The sequence below is a fragment of the Cololabis saira genome, chromosome 13 (assembly GCF_033807715.1).
Source record: "Cololabis saira isolate AMF1-May2022 chromosome 13, fColSai1.1, whole genome shotgun sequence".
NCBI lineage: Eukaryota > Metazoa > Chordata > Actinopteri > Beloniformes > Belonidae > Cololabis > Cololabis saira.
The window spans coordinates 9,979,427-10,002,498 of NC_084599.1; the positions used below are offsets into that span (position 1 = coordinate 9,979,427).

Consider the following 23,072-nt stretch of genomic DNA (forward strand, 5'->3'; position numbering starts at 1 on the left):
GCCTTCATTCTAAAGCTTATACAAGACTTTTCATTTTTTGCAACTCCATATGGCTCTTTCAACATTTTGTGTTGCCGACCCCTGGTATAGAGTAACAGTGAGCTACAGTGATGCTTCTCTTCCTTTCATACAAGTTAAAACACTTCAGATGCATAGACAATCAGATGTTTGTTTTATTAGAAGCAGCATTTCCAGTGATCATAAAATGTTTCTCAAACATGTAAATGTATGAATCCATTAGGACTAGTTACATGCGCTTTCAAGTGTTTTTTGTGCCTCTGCATTTAAATGACAACAGCTCCTTTAACAGCCTTTATACTTAATTCACAAAAAAACAATATGAGATTTCTACTATTACATAAAATGTTTACAACAGACCATGTCTTCTTATTGTTAGTAACAACAACACATAGATTGAGTGTGGTATCAAGTAGAGCTGCTGCCATCTATTAGCTGTAAACAGATACTCCTCTAGTCACGCTCAGAGTTGACTGAATAATTCATAGGTGTCAGACTCCCGCATCTTTAGTTTGCCTCTATTACACTTTACATTTCCACCTACTGGATCTAAGCACTCCAGCTTTCAGCAGAGTTCTGTAATTGAAACTGTTAATGAACATTTCACTCAGCTCGCTGACATGATTGTACAGGGACACTATCCGAGCATTAGGCGGATGATGATTAGTTGGTGATAAAATCATGAAATGTCTAAAGACTCTTGCTCCTAACACTACCTCCACTGGAATATTTAATGTTAAATATGTATTGTTAATTAATCTCATGTTTAGGGGTAGGATGGATTTGCGAAGCTTCTTCCTTGAGTGCATCTGACACTTTTGTGTGATTTTGTTGATTATAAAATAAAATAAAGGATATTGGCAGTTTCTTTCTATTTTGTTTTGCCATCCAAATGTATATATTTATGTATTTCATATTAACACAAACCATGTAAATGGAAACAAAAACTAAATTGGAAATATAAATGTGAAGAGAAAATACAAAACCATGATGATGGAAAGGGGGAAAAAGATACTTGAACATGTGGGACAAGCGCATGCTTGTCCCACCTTTTTTTTTTTTTTTAATTACAATGATCTTACAAAACGTAATGGTGTCTGAATGAATGAGGTCACGATGACAAAAGGTCTTGAATCTTCACGTGAGTTCAGGTACTGTCCTCGAAGCTGCCGCCGCTGCTGAAGGAGGAGTGGAATCTCATGGTGCTCATGGGATCAGAAACATACCCTGAGAGAGATACAGCAGCAACACAATCATCACAGTCAGCTTCTCCTGAATACTTTATGGCACAATCAGAGCTATTGCTTAGATATTTGCTCAAAATATATATTCATCCTATTCTGCTGTTTGAGTCTTGCTGTTTCAGGAAATACATAACTACAGAAGTGAACCACACTCATTTCATTGTTGATTCTTGGTCTTGTCAGGGATCTCACTTCCCACGTCTCTGCTTTTAAAAACAAGAACTTTATGTATGCAGTGCGCAGACGAACCGTTTCGATCGATGGGAGAGAACTGCATGTTCCTCCTGAGTTCCTCCAGCGAGAGGCCACCAGAAGCTCGGCGATCCTCGCTGAAAAAGAAAATGAATAACCTTAGCTGCAATCATGAATCGGCTGCAAAACAATCTGGGGGCAGGAATATGCACTGGTGCAGTTACTGTACATGCAGAGAGACAGGTGAGAGGAGCCCAGAGGTGGGTAGAGTAGCCAAAAATTGTACTCAAGTAAAAGTACTGTTACTTCAGAATAATATGACTCAAGTAGAAGTAAAAAGTAGTCATCCAAATAATGACTTGAGTAAAAGTAAAAAAGTACTTGATGAAAAAACTACTCAAGTACTGAGTAACTGTTGAGTAACGTCTGATTTTTTTTTTTTTAACACAGCCATTCAAACAGACAAAAGTACAAAATAATCATCTTCAGGCAAATGAAATCAATAAAATAAATTAAAATTAATAAAAAATAAAAAAAATTGCTTAAATTAAAATAATCTTAAAGTAAATTCAAGTACTTTAATAAATAAATAAAATAACAGAATAAAAAAATAAATTAAGCACAAGTGACAAATGTCAATGTTTGCTGACAAAACATGCAAAAACAAACATTTTTCCCAAAGAATCACTCAGTGATGTCATGAGATTGACGCGTACGTGGATAAAAGGGATAAAAGAAAAGTAACAGCTCAACGTAGCCTAATGTAGCGGAGTAAGAGGAACAGTTTCTTCTTCACAAATCTACTCAAGTAAAAGTAAAAAGTATAGTGATTCAAAACTACTCCTAAAAGTACAACATTTCTCAAAACGTACTCAAGTAAATGTAACGGAGTAAATGTAACTCGTTACTACCACCTCTGGAGGAGCCTTATACAAGCAGAAGACATGCAGCATGTAATGTTCTTCCTTAGTGTCAGACTGCTCTAACTTTGTGCAGGAGTACTGAATCCAAAAATGGTGAGCACAGAAAATAAAAATTGCAAATGAAATAAAAGAAAATCCTTTATGGTCAGTGACATTCATTTATTGGAAATCTATTTAATTGCTCAGAATTTGAACCTTGTGGTAAAAACAGGTCTCGTCCAACTCTCCATGGGGCGTCAGGGAACTCAACAACCCAACATAATAATCCCACTTGATGTTGCTGGGTTCATAGCGACTGTTACCGGGCTCTGGCTCTTTTACACATTGAGCAGAACATTTAAGAGAGGCTTTGCTTCTATGTCCAGTTAGCATACATGCTTTATATTGCATTTACTTTTTTTTCCCTGTTTTGTTTCTTTTTATTTATTTGTTTGGTATCCAAGTGACACCGCTTTTGCACAAATGTAACTTAACCGGTCACTGGGGCAACACTTTTACAACAGTTTGCTGGGACAAAAGGCTTTGTGCCACAAAAAAACCAGACACCATACGTGAGGAATTTTGGTTAGCAAAACTGTAGGAAAAAAGCATGAACCGAAACTCGATCGAGTAAAGCTTTTATTGCCTTTTTTAATTTATTTTCTTCTTTTTATTTTTCTCAGATGATATTGGAAGATGAAAAGATGAATATGTCTGTGATAACAGTGACATTTTAAGTTTAATCACATAAATAGACGCTGTCTGTCTATTGCTCTTGGGTTTCCTGTGTTCTTTTCTTTGCAACCTCTGTTCTTTGTTTTGTTATTTGTGGTTTTTCTGGATGAGTCTTCATACATACATGTTTCTTTTGTGAAGCATCTGTTTTCTGCTTATCTCAGTATACTTATCATCATATCACGCTCTGGTTTGTCTGGTTTGCTTTGTTTTATCGTGTACTGTTTTAAATCGTCCCCACTTTTGCCTCAGTGAGGGCGTGTGTGTGTGTGTGTGTGTGTGTGTGTGTGTGTGTGTGTGTGTGTGTGTGTGTGTGTGTGTGTGTGTGTGTGTGTGTGTGTGTGTGTTATAACTTTTGTTTGAGTCCTTTCAACACCTCCACTTTGACAGTTTGGTCCACAAGAGCAGATTTTTTTTCAGTTAAATCGTCAAATATGTCTAAAAATACCAACCACAACAAGTTGATTAGAAAAAGAGACGGTTAAACGGTTAATCATAAGTAATTGGCCCTTCAATTAACTGGTTTTGGAGCTCTTTCCTTGCATTTAAATTCTTACAGAACAACCATTTACTTCACTTTATATGTGCACCACCAACAACCAGTACTCAAGTTGTAAAAACAAATCAGGGGGGATGGTGGATTTTATCATATGGGGACAGATAATTTGTGCTGATTACAAATATTATAATATATTACAAATAATAGCACTGACCAAAACACCTGCAGAAATACTGCAGGAATGACATAGCAGCAGTTAAATGCAGCCTTCTGTAAGCTTTAAATATCCACTGGGCTTACATCAAATACATCAAAACACAACAATTAAAAACTGTTTTCTGAACTTATTAATATGACTCTGTCCTTCACAGGATAAGTAAAATGGATCACTGCAAAAACTCACAATCTTAACAAGAATATTTGTCTTATTTCTAGTTAAAATGTCTCATTTTAATAAAAAAAAATCTCCTTACACTTAAAACAAGACTCATCATTGGTAAAAACAACAATTTTCACCTGTTTCAAGTATATTTTCACTTGAAATAAGTAGAAAAATCTGCATGTGGAACAAGATTTTTTTGCTTGTAATAAGAAGATAAATCTTGTCCCACTGGCAGATTTTTCTACTTATTTCAAGTGAAAATGTACTTGAAACAGGTGAAAATTATCAAATAAGTTATTTTTCTGGTGTTATTTTTCTGGTGATGACTCTAAATGTTGAAATAGCAGTAAAACCACATTCATTGATGAAATGACATAAGGGATGGAAAGGGGGGGTGGCAGTTTTACAGGGGGGATGATTTGGGCCGTTTTTATTTCAGGGGGGATGCCATTCCCCCTCATCTCGAGTACTGCCAACAACTATCCAAAGACAGCCTGTGTCTTCGTCCAAAGAAACATCAGCCACACTCCATGGGAGCTATAAAGCTGACCAAGACGTCATGTAGAGACTTCCGTTTCTGTGATGTGATATGGCCAATGACCATTGTGCAGTAAATTATTCTCAACCTCTCAACCTTGGGATGTCTAAGGAGGTGCTTGAGCTCTCCTACCTCTGAGTCCAGAAGGCGTAGGCACGAGTGTTGAGAGCGTACTCCAGTTCAAAGCGAGAGCGTAGGGCGGCCACGTGGCTTCGGCCGGGTCCTCCTCGCCCCAGCAGGCAGTCCGAGGAGGAGCAGGGCGACAGGGAGCCGCTGCTGTTGCTGGAAGCTGGAGACATCAGCTGTGGCACACAGCACCAGAAGTGAGAGCATATTATTATAGAGGACTGAGTTAAAGCAGTGAGAATGAGATGAATGGAGAATATCAGGGATATTGCTGACCTCAACGTTGCACAGACATTCCTCCAGGTTGGAAACTACTTCTGAGAAGTCCGGCCTATCCTGGTATTGGAAAAAGCAAAAAACAATCTTTAACGGCATCAGTCAAATCCAGTGGCGTCAATTCAGTGGAAGCTAAGGTATGGCAAGGTTACAAGTCACAGAACTTAACTAGAGTATCAATCAACACGTCCAGCAAATACTCATCACAGAAGTTTGTATGGAGCTTATCTGTGTGGTCAAGAAAATTGGAACTTTTTCAAATGCAGTCTCGCTCACTGCAAAAACTCAAAATCTTACCAGGAATATTTGTCTTATTTCTAGTTAAAATGTCTCATTTTTAGTCACAAAATCTCATTACACTTAAAACAAGAGTCATCACCAGAAAAATAACTTGTTATTTGACCATTTTCACCTGTTTCAAGTAAATTTTCACCTTTAATAAGTAGAAAATCTGCCAGTGGGACAAGATTTATCTTCTCATTACAAGCAAAACAATCTTGTTCCCCTGGCAGATGTTTCCACTTATTTTAAGTGACAATCTACTTGAAACAGGTGAAAATGGTTGTTTTTGAGTCTTGTCTTAAATGTAATGAGATTTTTTTTTTACTAAAAATTTGACATTTTAACTAGAAATAAGACAAATATTCTTGTTAAGATTGTGAGTTTTTGCAGTGTATAATAACTAGTGAAATCGATCATGTTGTTCTGATTTGCATTTGTAGTTATTCTATATGTATTAAGTAATAGAATAATCAATACAAATAGACACAGAGTAATTCCATAAATGTATTTTAAAACAAACATTTACATTTTCCCTTGAAGCCGAGGAGTGGCGGCTGCCGTACCTTGCCATACCCAATTGACGCCCCTGGTCAAATCCCAACTGGACTGTATGTTCCTCTCAAGTCCACCCACGTGATGCAAAGGTGAACTCTGTTTCTAAAAACAGTCCCTTAGATCTCCTGCCTGGCTTTGATCTCCTGCACCCTGACCTCCATACCCAGCTGTTCAATTAAACATGTACAGGCATGAAAAGGAAACTTCACCCTTTATCACTTCTGAGGTTTTATATCTTGTAAATGAAAGATGCGGTGCGTCACATACTTAGACAGTGGCCATTACCTTTCTGCAACAAAATAAAACCAAGATATAAACACACAAGAAAATGGAAAAACAACCTACTATAATTATGGGGTGAACTTTAAAAGTGCATGCTTTCTTGTATTTTTTTATTTAATACTTTAGTTTCTCCAAATACTTTTGCCACAACATAACACCTTTGAGTAAAATGCAAAGGGTTACTTCATTTGATTTAATGCGTCACAACCAGTACTCGAGTTGTAAAAAAAAATCAGGGGGGATGGTGGATTTTATCATATGGGGACAGATAATTTGTGCTGATTACAAATAATATAATATATTACAAATAATAGCACTGACCAAAACACCTGCAGAAACGCTGCAGGAATGACATAGCAGCAGTTAAATGCAGCCTTCTGTAAGCTTTAAATATCCACTGGGCTTACATCAAATACATCAAAACACAACAATAAAAAACACTTTTCTGAACTTATCAATATGACTCTGTCCTTCACAGGACAAGTAAAATGGATCACTGCAAAAACTACTCAAAATCTTAACAAGAATATTTGTCTTATTTCTAGTTATGTCTCATTTTAGTAAAAAAAAAATCTCATTACACTTAAAACAAGACTCATCACTGGAAAAAACAACAACAACATTTTCACCTGTTTCAAGTAGATTTTCACTTAAAATAAGTAGAAAAATCTGCCAGTGGAACAAGATTTTTTTGCTTGTAATAAGAAGATAAATCTTGTCCCACTGGCAGATTTTCCTACTTATTTCAAGTGAAAATTTACTTGAAACAGGTGAAAATTGTCAAATAAGTTATTTTTCTGGTGTTATTTTTCTGGTGATGACTCTAAATGTTGAAATATCAGTAAAACCACATTCATTGATGAAATGACATAAGGGATGGAAAGGGGGGATGGCAGTTTTATTTTTATTTCAGGGGGGATGCCATCCCCCCCTCATCCCCCCTCATCCCCCCTCAACTCGAGTACTGACAACCACTACATTTCTGGATGCTCCGTGGTAGCGGTGACTTTTTCAGGATAACTTTTGCTTGTAATGAGAAGATAAATCTTGTCCCACTGGCAGATTTTTCTACTTATTTCAAGTGAAAATTTACTTGAAACAGGTGAAAATGGTCAAATAAGTTATTTTTAGGGCCCGAGCACCTTCAGTGCGAAGGCCCTATTGTATCTGTAGGAATTTTTTTTCTTTTTCTTTTTCTTCTTCTGACGGAAGGAGGGCCTTTTTTCCCCCTAAACATGCCCAAAAAGTCACCAAATTTTGCACGCAAGTCAGGCCTGGCGAAAAATTTGATATTTAATGGTTTACATTAATGGGCGTGGCAAAATGGCTCAACAGCGCCCCCTTGAAAACTTTGTGACTCAAGTCCCACAATACGGTTTGACGTACATGCACTAAAATCGCTACACACCTGTATCAGTACACAACTTAAAGAAAAGTCTCTTGGCGACATGGCCGAAACCGAACAGGAAGTCAGCCATTTTGAATTAATCGTGTCACTTTGGCGCAATTTATGCCATTCCTTCGGCAGTTAATTCAGCCCGAACCGTAACGTGCACCCAGGTGTGTTATACATCAAAACGTGCGTCTCCATCCTGCGACAACACGCATTACTTTTCTCTTTCAAAAGCGTTACCGTGGCGACGCTATACGCCAAAAAGCGCGCCCACCCTTCATCTGGTTGGTTCAGACCGAAAAAACTTTGCGCCTCAAGCCCCAGAATACGGTGTGACGTACATGAACGAAAATCGGTACACACCTGTATCATGTCGCAAGAAAAGTCTCTTGGCGCCATGGCCATTTTAAACATTCTGAATTAATCGCGTCATTTTGGAGCAATATGAGCCATTCCTTCGAGAATTAATACGTCCCGAACCGTAACGTGCACCCAGGTGTGTTATACATCAAAATGTGCGTCTCTATCCTGCGACTACGCGCAAAATGGCTCAACAGCGCCCCCCGGAAAACTTTGTGCCTCAAGCCCCACAATACGGTTTGACGTACATGCATGAAAATCGGTACACACCTGCATCATGTTGCAACTTAAAGAAAAGTCTCTTGGCGCCATGGCCGAAACCAAACAGGAAGTCAGCCATTTTTAATTTATTGTGTAATTTTGGCGCAATTTATGCCATTCCTTCGGCAATTAATACGGCCCGAACCGTAACGTGCACCCAGGTGTGTTATACCTCAAAATGTGCGTCTTCATCTTGCGACTACGCGCATTACTTTTCTCTTTCAAAAGTGATACCGTGGTGACGCTAGACGCGAAAAAGCGTCCCCTTCATCTGATTGGTCCATATTTGATAGTTCTCCAAAAGTCACCAAATTTGGCATGCAAGCCAGGCTTGGCGATAAATTTGATATTTCATGGTTTGCATTAATGGGCGTGGCCTAACGGCTCAACAGCGCCCCCTAGAATAATTTTCTCTGCCATAACTTTTGAAAGGTTTGACATAAAGAGTCGTGGGTGGTGTCATGGGACTCGGTATTGAGTCCTTGACCATAATTGGTGAAAATTAGCCCCGCCCCTTCTTCTGATTGGTTGTCCCTATTTCCTGCTATAACATTTGAATGTTTTGACATAGAGAGTCGTGGGTGGTGTCATGGGACTCTGTAATGAGTCCTTGACCTTCATTGGCCTGAATTAGCCCCGCCCCTTCTTCTGATTGGTTGTCCCTTTTTTCTGCTATAACTTTTGAATGGTTTGACATAGAGAGTCGTGGGTGGTGTCATTTCTGATATGCTTATGGGGGGCGGTGGCCGTGAGTGCGAGGGCCCGTTCATCGCTGCTTGCAGCTTTAATTCTGGTGTTATTTTTCTGGTGATGACTCTAAATGTTGAAATAGCAGTAAAACCACATTCATTGATGAAATGACATAAGGGATGGAAAGGGGGGATGACAGTTTTACAGGGAGGATGATTTTGACCATTTTTAATTCAGGGGGGATGCCATACCCCCTCATCCCCCCTCAACTCCAGTACTGCTTATAACTAAGTAAATGTTTTCTTTTAAGTAACAGTCAAGAAATATCTAACGTGAAAAAGTAAAAAAGTTAGTTAAAAAGCCATGAACTGGTTGGTTTTATTAGTAAAAATGAGCTCTTGTTAAACGAAAAATGTCACATGAAGCTACACTGAACACGAACAGGTGGCAGATCGGTCAGCCTAAACTGGCAAACATGTACGAGATTGATCCCAGATGCAGAAACGTGCCAGCATGCTCAGCCAAGAATTAATATGTCTTAATTGGGCCGAGAAGAAAACACCGGCAGCTAATTATGAGCATCAGAGCACAGTGGGAAGACCATCCAGATCCTGTACGCTCCTAAATGCGAACAGCCGTGCAGTAATGTATCATCTGGGGACGGCTCTCTCTTGTTTATCACTCCTGCATGTGCTAAAAGAGCTGATGACTCAGCACTGTTCGACTCCCAGGGCTTCAGTGTAGCTAATGACGAAGATGAGATGATAATATAATCTGGTTTAAAATCCCCAAAACTTTTCCTGTGAGGTTGTACTGTGCAGTGCAGCATAGAGTGGATTAAAGAAAAAGTAAATTCAGGGTGTTTACCTCTGGGGAGGAGTTCCAGCCTCTCATAAGGAGCGCAGAGATGGGTTTGGGGATGGAGTAGCCAATAGGAGGCCGGACATGATGATAGGCCATGTCTGCTGCAGCAGCAGCTGAACACAGAGAAACATCTTCATTTGAAAACTGGAAAATTGCACAGCGTTACCTGACTACTTGTTTGATCCTTGCTTGTGTTTCGATCTTGAGAAACTTTGTACTTCTTGATATTTAGCAAGCTATCACTCTAACTTTAGATGGTGAACAACATTAAACATGATCCAGATCTGCACAATGTGTCAAAATTTTAAAAAAAAATCTCGACTTTTTCTCAAATTACTGTTGTGATAGATTTGGGACCCTGAAAATCAAGCCAATATTTGAGAAATCTTTGTATCAGGTATGTGTTTCATGGACATGTAACAGAGGTTTGAGCTTTAATGAGTATCTGATGGAAAATGACCAGGTTTCAAGTGGGCGAACGGGATTTCTCCAGTGAGCAGCTCCCACAGACAGAGGGCGTAGCTGAACATGTCTGCCTTCACTGAGTAGCGTGTACACTGTGTGAACACCTCGGGGGCCATCCAGCGCAGGTTCTGCACAAACACACATGAAGACGGAGACAGGTAGATGCTCGGCTGACATGAGGAAACTGATGACTTTAGAGAACAATAAGATTTATGTATTTTTTAATATAATAAATCTAGCTAAACACACACACTCATAAAATAGGTCCCAATTACTGACATAAACAGTGTGTTCTAGCAAGGGCAAGTAGTTCGTCACAGCATGCAGCTCTCAAGAGATGCAACACACTTAACATCAAACTGCAGGCAAAGCAATATGTAGCACCGACTCAGCACATTTTACAAAATCTGCATGAAGGCAGTTTTTCTTTTTTAGGTGGAGGATAATTGACGGCATGTGCCAGCAGAAGCTCCAGTTTGAACGCCTGTAGATCAACAAAAACACCTTTGTTTTTTCTCCAAAGTAACGTATTCCTCTAAGGATGCTGCGGCTGCACAGATATCTGGCTCAAGAGGAATGGAAAACTTGTATGTTAAGATTTTGAGTGTGTCACCATATACTGTAAATCAAAATGAGAAAACAGCACTGACCCCTGGCTGCTTGGTCATGTTATCCTCGTTTACAGATTGTAGAAATCTGGATTCTGCAGAGGAAGCGAGGGACATTCATGGGTTAAAGGAAGGGTGACTATAAAGTCAACAATATCCCAACATCCACTTGCTGCTGTTTTACATTTAATGTCACCATTTAAAACCTGCTTTCAAGAAGGCTGAATTGCTCTGTTAAATCTAAATAACAGTTTGAATTTGATGCCATCAACACATTTTCTAAAGAGACGATATATATAACATATCACAAACAATTAGCTTCACCGCCATCGGGTACCATTATTTAGTATAGAGTATTTGTACGTAAAGATGGGTAGATGTTAAACACAGAGATTAGTGTGTAAATCATTCAACAATTTAAAAAAGGTACAATATACATATAAGCATCAAGGATTTTTCAATTTCCTTTATGTACGGTAAAATAAGATTAGACTTTATTGATCCCACAAGGGGAAATGTGTGCGTTACACCACAGCTCGAGTACAAAAAAAAGCTTCAAACTACAAAATAAACATAGAAAAAACAAGGAAACAAGCTGTGAGCTGGGGCTAACAAGCTGCCTACTGTGGCACCATCATGGTAAAAACAACCCACCCACCCCCAAAATAAAAATAAAAAAACATGTGGGGTTGAGCAAAGGTCTTACCTGCAGCAGACAGCATTCACAGCACTCTCAGTTTGGAGAACCAGGGAGGAATTCTGATGGTTAGCTAGACTAACAGTTTAATAAGAACACTGTTTATGTAGTATATACTAGGACCACAACACTTTTGCACCAGTCACACAAATTGGTCTGACTGTTTTGTGGCATTGGCCACTTTCCAACCCGAATGGTGTGCCACTTCCACGACAATATCCAGTGTACAACTTTTACTTTTACTATAGTATAGTAATACAATGCAAGATGTAAACAATTGCACAGGCTGCAGCATGCAGGAAAAGCCTGGACGTTGTGCTATCTCCGGTAAAAAGTTCCCACTGTGCAACTCTAGCAATGAGGCACTGGAGCGGGAACTGCATTAGCCAGTGGTCGTGTTACCTGCTTCCACTTGTGCCGTTACACAGGCCCTTTCATGGTGGCACACTGTATACTAACAACAACCACCACCATACCAGTGTGCAGTAGATTCACCACACGACACTACAACAGTGTTCTTCAATCCAGGTACCGTATTTTCCGCACGATAAGGCGCACCTTCAATGAATGACATATTTTAAAACTTTTTCCATATATAAGGTGCACCGCATTATAAGGCACACTAAATATATGGTAAAATACTGTACTATAGTGTCTGGGGTTGAGTTACGTATCTACATGATGGAGCTGCACTACAGGAAATGCTACAAAATCCTACAGCAAATGTAAAAAAAAAAACAAGAAGAAAAGTACCGTATGTCAAACTTTATTAACAAAATAAAAACCAGCTTTGATCCGTCTCGTCAATGTCGCCATTATGCGAGTCAGTGACATCTGTGACGATTCCTGACGTTTTTAGCACCGTTACTTCGGCAACACCAACTACATTACCCACAATCCCCCTATCTACATCCCTTTTTTAATTCTCTCCTCAGCCCCCAGGTTTATGAACATCTGCACCTCAGAGTTGGATCACCAAACAGACGTTTGTGCTTTATAATAAAATCGCCGCAAGCCGCCAGTTGCCCTCGCGCTGACTCCTGCTTCCTGATTCAAACCGGTCCCCCGACCAATCAGTGGCGTGGAGGGTGGTGACGTCAGAAATAGTCCCTGCTTAGCCCGGATAGAACCTCGCCAGAATGGTTACAGAAAAAGTATCGGCTTGGAGCGGCTCTACCCGTCTCAGCCCCTAGTGCAAAAGCGCAAGACGGGGCCGTTGCGGGTAGAACCGAGCTGAGGCGGCACTAGTGCGAAAGGGCCATTATAGTGCGGAAAATATGGTACTCAGAACCCACTGCTCTGTATGTGTAAGGGATTTGGCCTTGATGTTTCCCTGCTCCACCAGACCTGATTCAAATGAATGGATCTCCATCAGCTTCTCATCAAGGTCTGCAAAAGTATGTCAATTAACTAATGTAGCATATTGCATGTGCAGCGCGTAGTATGTGGATTCCAAAAAGGCCATGGTTTTTCAGGTGGTATACTACATACTAGTGACAAACACCATACCAGGACGCAGTACATGCTATATATTGTAATGTATGGGCAGTAATTTGGTTTTGAAACAGTGATGGTGATGTGGACAGTAAATAATACAATTTTCACTCTAAGCATTGCAAAATTTATGAGCTTTTAATTGTCTTATGAGGTGAAAATTGGCACCTCTACGGCTTTCATTCTGAGCAGCTGTTAGCCTACCTGTTAGCCTCTCAACCTGTTAGCCTCTCAACCTGAGAGCGCTGTCTACTGCAGGTATCTCATAAGTTCTCCATACATCCCCTGCTTCTAACAAACACAAATATTCCTTTAAAAACCCAACATAACTCGACTTGCAACAGACATGCACACATAAATCAGTCGTGCTGTCTGCTATCACATGGCTAAACCTTCACTGAAGCAGTGGAGCCCTTGTGGAGATTACCAAGGCTAATAACTAAGGAATGTTAAAAAAGAAAAAATGATGAAGTCAGCTGAACAACAAACACAGCAGCAAATATTCTGGAGCATTTACAGTAAGTGAGTTTGTGTTTTGAAGGTAGTGTGTTTCTGTTTGAGGAGTTTTCCACTGGCCTGTACATCACTTCCCACACATCCCCTTTGTGAATGTGTACAAGTGCACAGTGTTGATATCAACACAAAGACAGTCAACAGCGTCTTCATCTGGCATTCTTCACATGCCGAAAACAAACCGCAGGGTAGTTTATATGACTTAAGTATTTCTTATTTTGAGATCAAATCCCCAGTCATGCTGTGATGCTCATGTCAATGGCATGCTGGCATTTATGCACAAAAAGGAAATTATTGTTAGATGTTGTATTAAGGCTATTTTTCAGTGAAATGTTGATAATAATATTTTTTTATGTAAAATTGTGAAAAACTATTTTATCAAGAGTACATACTTCTATCTGAAAATTCAAGAACTTTGCAGAAATTTCTGTATGCAACCAATAAGGCTGAAAAATTGTAATAATTATATACATGTAGAAATGAATTTTCAACACCATGACCAAAGAGCTTCTTACTACAATTATAAAGTTGTTTTATTGTTGTTGTTTTTTTATTTCCACTCAAAATGAAGAGGTAATGCAGCATAGTAACGTGAGTGCTTATTTAGAAAAATAAACTGTAAAATTTCACAGTTTCAATCACACTAGTTTTAATAAATATATCTTATATGTATAAATCAATATATTTAAAGGGAAGAAAAAAATTGCCACCAAGTAAGATATGATTTTTAGGTTTGATTAAACTTTACTGGGGAGGAATTACAGCTATTGTGGCCCCCAGTGACAATTACAGGATGGCATTCAGTCCAAAACCAGAGTGAAACAGCAGAATTACGGGGGGTGCTATATTTTTGGTAGACTAACGCAATAATGGAAGTTTCATCTTCAAGTGTTTGCTCAGACTGGCCAACATCAACAACAATAAGCTACTGATGGACTGCGTGGAACAAGAAGTAGTGATTCCTTCTTGACAAAGTTCCAACATAGTCACAATTAACTCCAAACAGATCGGATGCATCAACATGTAGATGCAAAGATGGGTATGCCTCACCTCCAAAATCAGCAACCACTGCATGTCCATCCTCGTAAAGCAGGATGTTGTGACTGGAAGGAAGACGTATACTCTTTGTAATGACAGGAGTTATTTTCGACAACCGCTGCATCCTCCCACATGTGTTATTACAGTCGCTCTGACCTGTTGAGGTCCCGGTGGATGATAGGCTGGGTGAGGTTGTGCAGGTACTCCATGCCCTTGGCCACATCGATGGCAATGATGAGCTTGGACTGCAGGTCGATAAGCCTGTCCATTGACACATCATTAAAGCAGAAAACACTTAGTGCCAGATCAATGGACCCTGCCAATCACACACGGCACTTTACACAGATCAATAGGACAGTCTATGAAGGCAGCACCTGGCCACACAGTTAGCGCAACACTTCATCTGGATCAATGATGATCCTGGCCGAGGAGAGGAGATGATGAGGGGACACTGTCCGAGACCTGAAATAGTCAGGTGTCTTCACTGTACAAGCAAGGGCTTCTTTAAGGCACCAAAGGCACTTTTTCTTTTTTAATGTTGTTCCAGGTCTCTCTGTTTATTTCAGAGGTGGCTTAATATAAAATACTCTTGGATGGAGAACTATACACAACAAAAGCTGTGCAGTATTTAACTTTTGTTAAGTTGTTGAGTCATATCTTTGATCCTGAAGTTGTATCTATTAACTGTATTTGTGTTTGTTTATTATTTATTTATTTACTTTGTTTCTCCTTGTACCTTTTTTTATTTATTGCCTAGTTTAGGTAATTTTAATTGATTTCTTAACATTCTGAATATGTTTTAGTCTTTTTTAACTCAACAAGTAGTATTTTCTTCTAAAATATTCATTTCATTTGAATATTTTTTTTTTTTTTAAAGAAGTGTGATCTTGCGGTCTCCTACGGAAGAGTATTAGGGCCAGGCAGGAGAAAAAATATTTGAGAGTGGAAGATTTTTTTTTATTGTGCACTTCGAGAAAAAAGTCGAAATGTCGAGAAAAAAGTCGAAATTTCGAGAAAAAAAGTCGAAATGTCGAGAATAATGTTGAAATACAAGAATCAAGAATAAATCAAGAATAAAGTCAAAATTTCGCCTTTTTCTCAACATTTCAACATTATTCTCGATATTTCGACTTTTTTCTCCTCAACATTTCGACTTTTTTCTCGAAATTGTGCTTCAACATTAATCTCGACATTTCGCCTTTTTTCTCAACATTTCAACTTTATTCACGAAATTTTGACTTTTTTCTCAACATTTTGACTTTTTTCTCGAAATTTTACTTCAACATTATTCTCGATATTTCGAGTTTTTCCTCCTCAACATTTCAACTTTTTTCTCGAAATTGTATTTCAACATTAATCTCGACATTTCGACTTTTTTCTTGACATTTCTACTTTTTTCTCGAAGTGCACAATAAAAAAAATCTTCCCCTCTCAAATATTTTTTCTCCTGCATGGCCCTAATACTCTTCCATAGTCTCCAGTCCTTACAATCAACAAAAAAAACCACCCAAAAGCTGTGTCTTAAATCACTCCGTGCTCAATTATATAGCGCATTACACATGTTTGTGCTGTCTGAATATGTGGTGATATATATACAGTATATATACATATATATATATATATATATATATATATATATATATATATATATATATATATATATATATATATATATATATATATATATATATATATATATATAAACCGCACCCTAATGTCTATGCATGGCGCATATTTTTCACCCACAGCCATAGTAACTTTGCACTCCTACTAAAAGGTAAGATACCATCAGTGCCAATGAAATTAGCTCACAGAGCTACAGTGGACATCGTGGCAGAGGCAACTAGGAGACCCAGGAGGTTGTGACAGAAGATAAAATGAGCAAGTGACCAGCAAGAGACCAAACTACAGTAAATGTTTAACTTGCCCCCTGAGATTGAAAAACAATTAAAATGTGAATAGGCTTCTTCATGTCACTTTTATCTCCCTCTGGTCATTTTGTGTGACTTTGTGGTCATCTTGGATTTATTGTATTACCTTTTTTTGCCTTGTTTTGGAGTTGTCTTCTATCTGGCTTTTTTTCTGTCTCTTTAAAGGTATTTTGCACGGGACAGATCTCATCCTAAAATCTGATTTTATCTTAAATTAATCCTTATTGTTTGTCATGTTTCTAGTTGTTTTGTGTCTATTTTTTATCCACATTTGATGCCATACACTGAATTTTTGTATATCTTTGTTTTAATTCTGTGTTTAATTATGATCTATTTTTGTTCATTTTCCGATCTTTGCTATTGGTTTACATCTCTTGTGTTTTTAGTGTATGTAGTTATTTTGCAGTCTTGATTCCTACTGGCGTCTGTTTGTGTCTCCTTTGCTGTATTTTTGCATGTTCTATGAATAGGTTCATCTGTACTAGGCATTAAATTTGCACTGATTGCTGTCCATTTTGCACCTACTCACTTGTGTCCTTGTTGTCAGTGTACATCTCCCCCTGGACGTTTTGTGCATCTTTGCAATAATTTCTTATGTCCGTTTGTGTTCACTCTGCATTTTATTTTATTTAGTTTCCATTTCTTCTCTATGTAACATGAACTTTCTCACCTCTTCTGCTCATGTAGCAGGGAGAACAACGAACCTCCTGAGATGTACTGGGTGACTATAGCAAACTGACTGGGGTCATCAAGACACGCCCCCTCAAACTGGATGATGCAGGGGTGATTGAGGCGACAGAGGATGGAAACCTCCCTGCAGAACATATCCACATCTGACTTTGAGCAGTACGTATTGGCTCGATACCTGCGGAGAAGTGAAAATCGAAAGTGTTATCATTTGTCTATTTCTTCTACCGCCGAATGGATCCAAAAACACTTCAGTGTTGAAAAGAAAATACCGTTTTATGGCGACAACTTTGTTTCTGCATCTGCCTTTGTAGACTTTCCCAAAGGAGCCTGTGCATGAAATGCATACCCTCATCAATAATATTATCTGGTTGTAAACACATTAGCTGAAAGGAAAAACTAACAGGAAAGGACCTACCAGATCCAATAATTTCATTAAACTCAAGCTCAGACAGCTGAAGGTGGAAATGAGATGGAAGGCTCGCTCTGAGCACCAGAACCTCTGCCTTCTCTGAAAACACAGTTTAAAGCCTCATTAACTCAGAACAGAAAGAAACCATTTTTGTATTTTCATTCACATACCCAGCTGATGACAACATTCATTTAAACACAAAGAAGCTTAAATTTGACAATGGACATTGGACGGTCTGTTAATTTAATTGGTGTAGTTGCACTATATGCCAATTTATACTATATATATTTAAAGAGTATTACAATATTTGCCTTTTCATGGAAAATATTATGAAAAAAAGTCAACTGCAGCCATCCCATATTTTTAAGTCCACCCAGCTAATCTTCATTAGCATGTTGCAGGAGAAGGGGATGGTGTTCAAATCAAGTCTCTGACTCCACCCCCTAAAAGTAGCTGCTGTGAAGAGAGCTAAAAAAGCATGTTGAAAAGGAGGCTGCAGTACTCAATGTCTGCGGTGTTTTCACCAAAATGTGAAACAGACATGTCATTAAGGCTTTGGGAAATTCAAACAAACAGCTCTGCAGCCTGTTGGGATGAATCTTCTCCCATCTGATGAAGGGAGATCTTTGGTAGTTTAAGGAACTGATATTGTGTCCTTTTTGAGTACATTGCTTTCTAAAAACGTTAAATTCTTACTAATCAAAACCATTTCTTGCACATTAGGCTATAGATGTATCTTTAATTGTCTTCCCCCTTAATATGCCAGATAAAGACAGTGTCATGATCAGCACCTAAGGGCTTTCTTTTGGCAATAGGACACCATGTGTGCAGTCATGTCTCATGACATGATAAGGGAATATTTCTAGCACTTAAGACCACCTCAGTACCTTTAGTCATGCTCTTAATTTTTCCAAGAGGAGATGGGACAGAAACATAGGATCCATCTGTAAGAAAACCATATTCAGACTTTGATTGACGGATTATGAGGGATTTTAAAGCTGGTAATGATTTATCTGGCAGTGACTCACCCCCTCCTGGCTGAGAGTACTCATTACATGGAGAATCATCTGGACGCTTGTAGTGTTTTAGCAAAGTAACGATGGCATCATGACCTGAAAGACATGAAGGCAGAATGCCAATAGACCTCTTGCAGACCTGTCTCGACAGGCCAGCTCATATTCACACCAACACACCTTTTTCATAAGCCCACATCAGGGCTGTCTGCTCATCTTTCTCTCCGCTGGACCTGCTGGGGTCACAGGCAACCAGGTTCATGTCTGCCCCGTTGTCCAGCAAGAACTGTACTAGGCGGATGTGGCCGTGGAAACAGGCGCTGTGTAAAGCTAATGGTGTCACAGCACACATGAGAAGATGTTAACTCAGTGTGGATTTAGTTGGACAGGTGAACATTTGAAAGCATGTGAAGGGTCACCTGTGTGTCCGTCTCTGCCCTGGTAGTTGATGCACACGCCGTTCTGCTTCAGCAAGAATTTGACCATTTCTATGTCTTTTCCATAGGTGCATGCACTGTGAAGTGACAAATGCATTCATTATCATTCCAAGGCTGCGGGGATCACAACTCAGTAGATGAATCAGCTTTGCTTGACCGTACCTGTGAAGTGCAGTCTCACTGAATATGTTCTCCTTCGAGAGACTTTCTGCACCAGAAAACTGTACTATCTCCTTCACAACTGCAACTTTGCCATTATAGCAGGCCCTATAGAAACACAACATCCACTGCTATGATTTAAGTCACTATACCAATAACTTATAGAGGACATCTGTGACTGAAAACCGTTTACAAGTGTAAGGGAGTGTCTCCATAGATGTTGACGGAGTGAGGCTGCACTTCAAAGTTGCCCATAAGAAGGAAACGGGCGATCTCATGATGACCAAAACGAGCGCAGAAGTGGAGAGGGACGTGATCTTCATTGTCTTGGGCATTTACTGATGAGAGGAGCGGGAACATTAGAGGAAGATCAAAAATCATTACAGTAGTCACATTGGAATTAACCCCCTGGTCACTTTTAAACAAGTAAATCATCGGGTTTAGACTGTGGAGGTATGGAAAATATATATTAACCTGTGTAATTATGTTTGATTGGCAGACCATTATCTCAAGTAAATGTGAACTTGGATTCTTGGGTCTAACCATTAGCTTTGCTCCCATCACCCATCAGCAGCTTGATGATGCCAAGAAAACCTTTGGCTGCCGCCAGGTGCAGCGGCCGGTCACCCACTTCCCCACTCGCATTCACATCTGCCCCAAACTTCAGCAGGAGCTTTGCCAGCTAGGAAACCAACAACAAAAAAAACTTGAAATAAATGTGACTTTTGGATTCACACAAAACTGATCTTGAAAAAAGTGATTATAGACAAAGAAATGGTTAATTTATCAAGTTTATTTCTATTAGACAAGAGCTGGTCAGAGCTTTTCACCTGCTCGTGACCACTGTAGGATGCAATGTGCAGTGGGGTGAAAAACACAGCATCCTGAACGTTGACATAAGCACCGTGTTGTAGGAGTATGTCTGCAGCCTGGGGAGGTTGAAAATGACCAAATATCAGTCCACAAACCAGAGCAGTGCACATCTACTGATTGCTCTCGCTTACCTCATGATGCCCAGCTAATGTGGCAACATGCAGAGCCGTCAGGGCCCCGTAACCCAGCTGCTGTACATCAGACCCGCCATGGAGAAGGGCGGTCACTAACTCTGCGTTGTCCTGTTGGGACGCAAGCAAAACAGGAACACACCCACAGGTTGAACTGGTCTTCACTTTCAAATGCAAAACTGCAACGTTACATCGTCAACAATGGAGCGAACATAGGGGCCAAGTTTGTACTTGCACTCCACCATGTGGTAAAACTAAAAAGCTTTCAACCAGATAACCAATCAGCAGAGGTGGGAAGAGTAGCCAAAAATTGTACTCAAGTAAAAGTAATGTTACTTCAGAATAATATGACTCAAGTAGAAGTAAAAAGTAGTCATCCAAATAATTACTTGAGTAAAAGTAAAAAAGTACTTGGTGAAAAAACTACTCAAGTACTGAGTAACTGTTGAGTAACGTCTGATTTAAATTTTTAACACAACCATTCAAACAGACAAAAGTACAAAATAATCATCTTCAGGCAAATTAAATCAATAAAATAATAAAATAAATTAAAATTAATAAAAAGTAGCTTAAATTAAAATAATCTTAAAGTAAATTCAAGTACTTTAATAAATAAAATAATAACAGAATAAAAAAATTAATTAAGCACAAGTAGCACAAAATTTCAAGCCTTTGTACTTTTCTTTTTTAACCAGGCAGAACTACAACAAGCCCAGGAACTCATAGAAACTCTGTGTGTGTTTGAGTCTGTGTAAATGTGACAAAACATGCAAAAACAAACATTTTTCCCAAAGAATCACTCAGTGATGTCATGAGATTGACGCGTATGTGGATAAAAGAAAAGTAACAGCTCAACGTAGCCTAATGTAGCGGAGTAAGAGTAACAGTTTATTCTTCACAAATCTACTCAAGTAAAAGTAAAAAGTAAAGTGATTCAAAACTACTCCTAAAAGTACAAAATTTCCCAAAACGTACTCAAGTAAATGTAACGGAGTAAATGTAACTCGTTACTACCCACCTCTGCCAATCACACACAATAAGATTGAAATAGTGATACATTGTGATAACTCCTAGTCTTTTATTCTCTTCACCTTGTAAGCTGCTAGGTGCAGGGCAGTGAAACCATTCCTGGTCAGTCTGGAAGGACGCAGGCCTTTCAGCATCAGGGTTCGCATATGTGCACTGCTCCCTGGATAAACATGATAATAATCATTCTTTGAAGTAATACAGTATTTCACTTCTTAAAACCATATGCTGATTGTAAATTAAATAAAAAGGTGGAGGACTGAGGAAAACTTGCTGAATCTCTTACTGCTCTATGGGATTTTTTCCCCCCCACCACCAGTTATGTTTAAGCTCATTTCACTGTCACTGTTTACTTTCAAGCTGCTGACACCGTAAAGGTCATACAGACAATAATGTCAGTCAGCAACACAGTAATCCTTCCTTCCACTGTCACATTTTGCTGAGGAGTTATTAATAGATTCCAGTAGTCATGCATACCTCCACACACGCAGCAGAGATGCAGCAGCGACAGCCCTTTCTCTGTGCGATAGCTCACGTTCACCTTCTGAAACGCCTCATCCGAGCTGAGCGACAGAAAATCAACATCAGTCGCTTGTGAAAATGACAAACCCACTGACATGGGAAAAGGAAGTGAGCTGGGAAGGAAACACTAGCAGTTTATGTAAGATCTTGTAAGGATTGTTTGTCACCTGAAAGCAAGTTTAAGGTCTGCCTGCTGACTGTCGGGAAGATGGAAGTCGTCCTCCAGCTTCTCAGTGATTACAGAGTAGGACTCAGCCACCTTCTTCTTCCACTCATCTTCACATCAACATCATCAGAACCAAAACATAGTCATTTCAATTACATTGATTATCATAATATACGTGCAGGAATATTCTGTAGCAATACATCCCAGATTTCTACAGAAGTTACTATGACATAGTAGTTAAAGTGTTGCAGCACCATGCTAAGTCATCATTAGCAGAGGTGTCAAGTAACGAAGTACAAATACTTCGTTACCTTACTTAAGTAGAAATTTTGGTTATCTATACTTCACTGGAGTAATTATTTTTCAGACGACTTTTTACTTTTACTCCTTACATTTTCACACAATTATCTGTACTTTTTACTCCTTACATTTTAAAAACAGCCTCGTTACTCTATTTCATTTCGGCCTTTAAAAAACACTATCCAGTTAAATTGCTCCATCCGGATAGAGTGAATTTGGTTGTGGTTGTTTCAGATGTTCTTGTCCAGTTTTGTTCTTACATCCGTTCCCTCAGATTCCTGCAACTAAACTTGGATGTACATTCCAATAAAGGTTAGGATAAATGATAACATGCCTCTGAAGTTTGACTTTTTGCACCATTACAATACTTATAGGCAACTAGTCATCATATCTCCTGCTCTCTGAAACACATGTTAATGCTCAATAGTACACATATATGCTTCTTTAATATATTTGCATTATACTAAGATGCATTCATTTACAATGGCTTTTGTCCTTAATGGCTTTTTCCCCCCTTACATTACTTTTACTTTTATACTTTAAGTAGTTTTGAAACCAGTACTTTTATACTTTTACTTGAGTAAAAAACTTGAGTTGATACTTCAACTTCTACAGGAGTATTTTTAAACTCTAGTATCTATACTTCTACCTGAGTAATGAATGTGAATACTGAAGACACCTCTGATCATTAGTAACAATAAAGTGTTTACATTTATAAAACTGACGGTCGCTAAGCATAAAACTAATTTTCCTCAACCCTTTCTCTGTCTTTACCAGCTTCTCAGATGTGTAAACACAAATGCTAAAATATGATAATAATAAAAAAGAACAAGCTCTTTAGCATTACCTGTACACGTCTGAGACGGTCTTGATTTGTAATTTCCCATCGAACAGGTCCTTTTCTTTTTCTATGTGCTGTGTAGTTTGGTGAAGCAGTGTAAGGGAGGAATACAGTCAGTCACTCTGCCACAATTGAATATGTCCAGATAAAGGGGGATCAT

At 38.9% G+C, this 23,072-nt stretch overlaps 1 protein-coding gene across 1 annotated transcript; it reads right to left on the reverse strand.

Moving 5' to 3' along the window:
- Positions 1-161: 161 nt before the first annotated feature.
- Positions 162-23,054, reverse strand: tnni3k (TNNI3 interacting kinase). The gene is made up of 25 exons (XM_061737628.1): positions 22,919-23,054; positions 21,773-21,881; positions 21,561-21,646; positions 21,149-21,246; positions 20,058-20,168; positions 19,884-19,982; positions 19,597-19,735; positions 19,247-19,391; positions 19,057-19,161; positions 18,877-18,971; positions 18,638-18,787; positions 18,473-18,556; positions 18,332-18,388; positions 17,451-17,543; positions 17,305-17,362; positions 17,016-17,210; positions 14,571-14,675; positions 14,427-14,479; positions 10,715-10,767; positions 10,060-10,192; positions 9,603-9,712; positions 4,913-4,972; positions 4,643-4,812; positions 1,512-1,591; positions 162-1,245 (listed from the first exon to the last, which is right to left on the reverse strand). The coding sequence occupies exons 1-25, from the start codon at positions 22,956-22,958 to the stop codon at positions 1,166-1,168; spliced, it is 2,508 nt and encodes an 835-aa protein (XP_061593612.1). The 5' UTR covers positions 22,959-23,054; the 3' UTR covers positions 162-1,165.
- Between the last annotated feature and the right edge of the window lie 18 nt (positions 23,055-23,072).